The sequence below is a fragment of the Belonocnema kinseyi genome, chromosome 10, assembly GCF_010883055.1.
Source record: "Belonocnema kinseyi isolate 2016_QV_RU_SX_M_011 chromosome 10, B_treatae_v1, whole genome shotgun sequence".
NCBI classification, from domain to species: Eukaryota; Metazoa; Arthropoda; class Insecta; order Hymenoptera; family Cynipidae; genus Belonocnema; species Belonocnema kinseyi.
The window spans coordinates 40,761,204-40,762,834 of record NC_046666.1 but is presented as its reverse complement, the minus strand read 5'-3'; the positions used below and the strand labels follow the sequence as shown (position 1 = coordinate 40,762,834).

General features: G+C 42.9%; 1 protein-coding gene across 1 annotated transcript in view; it reads left to right on the top strand.

The window, feature by feature from the left end:
* LOC117181086 overlaps nt 1-739 on the top strand; it is a 5,688-nt gene extending 4,949 nt beyond the window's left edge. Inside the window, exon 6 of the mRNA XM_033373655.1 lies at nt 33-739. Coding sequence (XP_033229546.1) covers nt 33-739 — 707 coding nt within the window. The remainder of the gene's footprint in view (nt 1-32) is intronic.
* Nucleotides 740-1,631: the final 892 nt, after the last annotated feature.

The window sequence follows — 1,631 nt, the reverse complement described above, 5'->3', positions numbered from 1 at the left end:
TAATGACAACTGGAATCATGTGCCATCCGGAGATAATCCAGCTGATCTCATTTCTCGCGGAATCAATCCAGAGGATCTCTGCGACCAGGAACTTTGGTGGAAGGACCCAGATTGGCTCTCTCAATCTGTAGAAAACTGGCCTGCGAAACGTGACCTGACCAGCGAAGAACTCGACAAGTTACCGGAAGCGCAAAAACGTAAAGCGAATCTTCTTCTAACCGCGCAACCGGACTTTACATTACTTGAGCGATATTCATCATTACACCGTTTAATTAGAGTAACAGCGTACTGCTTGCGATTCATAGAAAATGTTAAAAGGGCGAAAGAGCTTCAAAAGTTAGGTTACCTCGAAGTTTCCGAAAGAGCTCATGCATTATCGAGACTTTTGAAGCTTGCTCAGACTCAAGATTTTCTACGCGAAATTCGTGATATCCAAGAGTCGAAGCAAATTTCAAATAAAAGCAGATTGTATTCTCTTAATCCATTTTTAGATGCGCACGGACTTCTCAGAGTGGGCGGCCGCTTGGTGAATGCTCCTTTATCATTTGAGCAGAAACATCCTATTATATTATCACCAAGCAATCCACTAACTATTCTTATCATTTCTAACGAACATTTAAAATTAATGCATGGTAGATGCCAAGCGGTGATGGCTTCTCTGAGAAATGAGTACTGGCCTATTTCCTGTAAAAACACTATAAAAAATGTCCTTCGAAAATGCGTAACATGTTTCGAATAAAGGGCACTATACGATCTAAAGTAGCTCTCAAGGCTTACATGTGTATCTTTGTGTGTTTTGTAACTAAAGCTGTACATATTGAACTTGCTCAAGACTTGAGCACGGAGGCTTTTTTGAATTGTTTACGTCGTTTTGTATCTCGCCGCGGTAAATGTCAACATATTTATTCCGACAACGGTACCAATTTTGTCGGAGCGCGCAACCGACTGAACGAACTAAGCAGGCTACTACAGGATAGCGATTTTCAATGAAATGTAACCGATTTCTTAGCAAAAGATCAAATTTCCTGGCATATGATTCCTCCTAATGCACCTCATTTTGGAGGGCTTTGGGAAAGTGCTGTTAAATCTGCGAAAAGGCATGTAACTCGAGTAATAGGAGAAACGCGACTCACGTATGAGGAACTATATACGGTCTTAACGCAAGTCGAGGCTTGTCTAAACTCGCTTCCCTTGACTTCAAATCCCAATGATCCTAATGATCTGAATCCTTTGACACCTGGACACTTTCTAATTGGAGACTCATTTACTGCGGTACCGCATCCAGATTTGCGAGATGCTCGCGAAAATCGCATTAATCGCTACGACCATCTGCAGAAAATGTTTCAGGATTTTTTGCAGCGTTGGCAGAACGAGTATCTCAATCAGCTCCAGCAGCGGAACAAGTGGTCTCTTTCAAAGACCAATCTTCTCATTCCAGGAGCCATGGTGATCTTTCGTGACGACAACCTGCCACCAAGGAAATGGCGAATTGGCGCATTACTGAAACACACCCAGAACGAAACAATGTAACCCGAGTAGTTACAATCCGCCTAGCTGATTCCACGATGAAACGCCCTGCTTCGAAAATATACGTCTTGCCAATCGATCAAGACGTCATTGCTCCGCCTGAG